The sequence below is a fragment of the Planococcus citri genome, chromosome 2 (genome assembly GCF_950023065.1).
Source record: "Planococcus citri chromosome 2, ihPlaCitr1.1, whole genome shotgun sequence".
NCBI lineage: Eukaryota > Metazoa > Arthropoda > Insecta > Hemiptera > Pseudococcidae > Planococcus > Planococcus citri.
In genome coordinates, this window is record NC_088678.1 from 84122070 (window position 1) to 84123589 (window position 1520).

At 42.5% G+C, this 1520-nt stretch overlaps 1 protein-coding gene across 2 annotated transcripts in view; it reads right to left on the bottom strand.

Annotated features, from left to right (window-relative positions):
- LOC135838163 (tRNA modification GTPase GTPBP3, mitochondrial) overlaps positions 1 to 1520 on the bottom strand; it is a 6924-nt gene continuing 5404 nt past the window's right edge. For both annotated transcript variants that reach the window (XM_065353779.1, XM_065353780.1), the window contains 4 exons: positions 1488 to 1520; positions 1289 to 1394; positions 693 to 1200; positions 1 to 574 (listed from right to left, as the gene is read on the bottom strand). The exon at positions 1488 to 1520 is cut by the window's right edge and continues 78 nt beyond it. In XM_065353779.1, the coding sequence (XP_065209851.1) occupies positions 331 to 574; positions 693 to 1200; positions 1289 to 1394; positions 1488 to 1520 (891 nt within the window). In that variant the 3' untranslated portion in view covers positions 1 to 330. The remainder of the gene's footprint in view (positions 575 to 692; positions 1201 to 1288; positions 1395 to 1487) is intronic.

A 1520-nucleotide genomic window follows, 5' to 3' on the forward strand; every position in this document is an offset into this window, starting at 1 on the left:
TTACAACGAATCATTTTTAATAATAGGTATAAGTTGACAAGATTCCATCACTTGACCAAATTCACTTCTCACTTCGTGCTTTCAAGTTGCATTCACTAAACACTCTTAAAATTTTCTCATTTCGATCTGTTTTCTCGGAGACAAAGAAAAACACACGTTACCGAATTCCTCCGGTGTCTTTCGTGGTTTCAATTTATACATTCGCAACGTTACTCGTATTATTTGTTTTCATTTCGATAGTTACGAGTACTTTTGTAAACTCTAATCGGGCATCGGGCATCGGGCATAGATACGAAAAGTGAGGTCTATAACGCGGACACGTCTCGACGATCATTTACCAACGCAGAAATTCTTAAAAATCGTATCCAATATCTCTTCGGTGGCCACGGTACCAGTTATCATACCTAAATTTTTGGCAGCGGATCGAAGTTCTTCGGCGGCGAATAGGACATTTTCTTCGGTCGCGGCCTTCAGTAATGCTAAAAATCTATCGATGTGACGCACGCTTTGCTGCAAATGATGTCGATGACGCGCTCTCGTACACGACGGATTTGTTTTGTCCGGCATTCCGCATCTGCGTTCGAAACAAAAAGTCCCAAGTTGAATCGAGTGAAGAGCGTAAAGCGAAAGCCGCGTTCGGCGTTTCTTATTCGATTAATACTTAATTCTACTCGTAATTCGAATCAACTTACAACTGATGAAATTGCAGGCACATTTTATCTAATAAATCCGCGATTCCTTCTTCGGTTTGGCACGAAATTAACACCAACTGCGGACAGTGCGGGGCGATTTCGCGAAAAATTCGTTTTTGCGATTCGTTCAACAGATCCGATTTGTTGAATACTATTAAAGATCGAGCAACGTCCGCCAATTTATCCACGTCCATTCGTTTCTTGTACGCGTCGCAATAGGACACCAGTCGATCGCGAATAGCGATCCCGATCCCGCTATCGACGCCAGACGCTTCCATCTCCGCAACAGCGTCACGCGCGTCAATAACGAGCAATAGCAAATCGGCTAGTCCAGCTTCCGCTATACTACGACGTATTCCTTCCTTCTCGACGATATTTGTGACGCCTTGCTTTCGTATACCCGCCGTATCCGCAATTACCACCGGGTAACCGTTGATGTTGATCGAACTTTCGATCACGTCTCTAGTTGTACCCGCTAATTCGGTAACGATGGCCGCCGGTTTCTGGCCTGCGAAAATCCAAAATACCAAACCAATATATTTCGCCTAGTCGAAATTTAAAGCTACGAGTAAAAGAATAGGCGCGTATAACCGTACAAAATACGTTCAGTAAACTGCTCTTGCCGACATTCGGAGAACCAATAATAACAGTTTTGATGCCGTCTCGCAAAATTTCACCTTTTCTAAAATCGCTTAAATGTTTCTAAAAAAACAAACAAACAAACAAACAAAAACAAGAGAGATGGTAAAAAAAAAAGGTGCGTTTTCTCGCTAACAAGTAAACAATACAACTCACTCGCATGGAAATGGTCAATTCTTCGAGTCGATT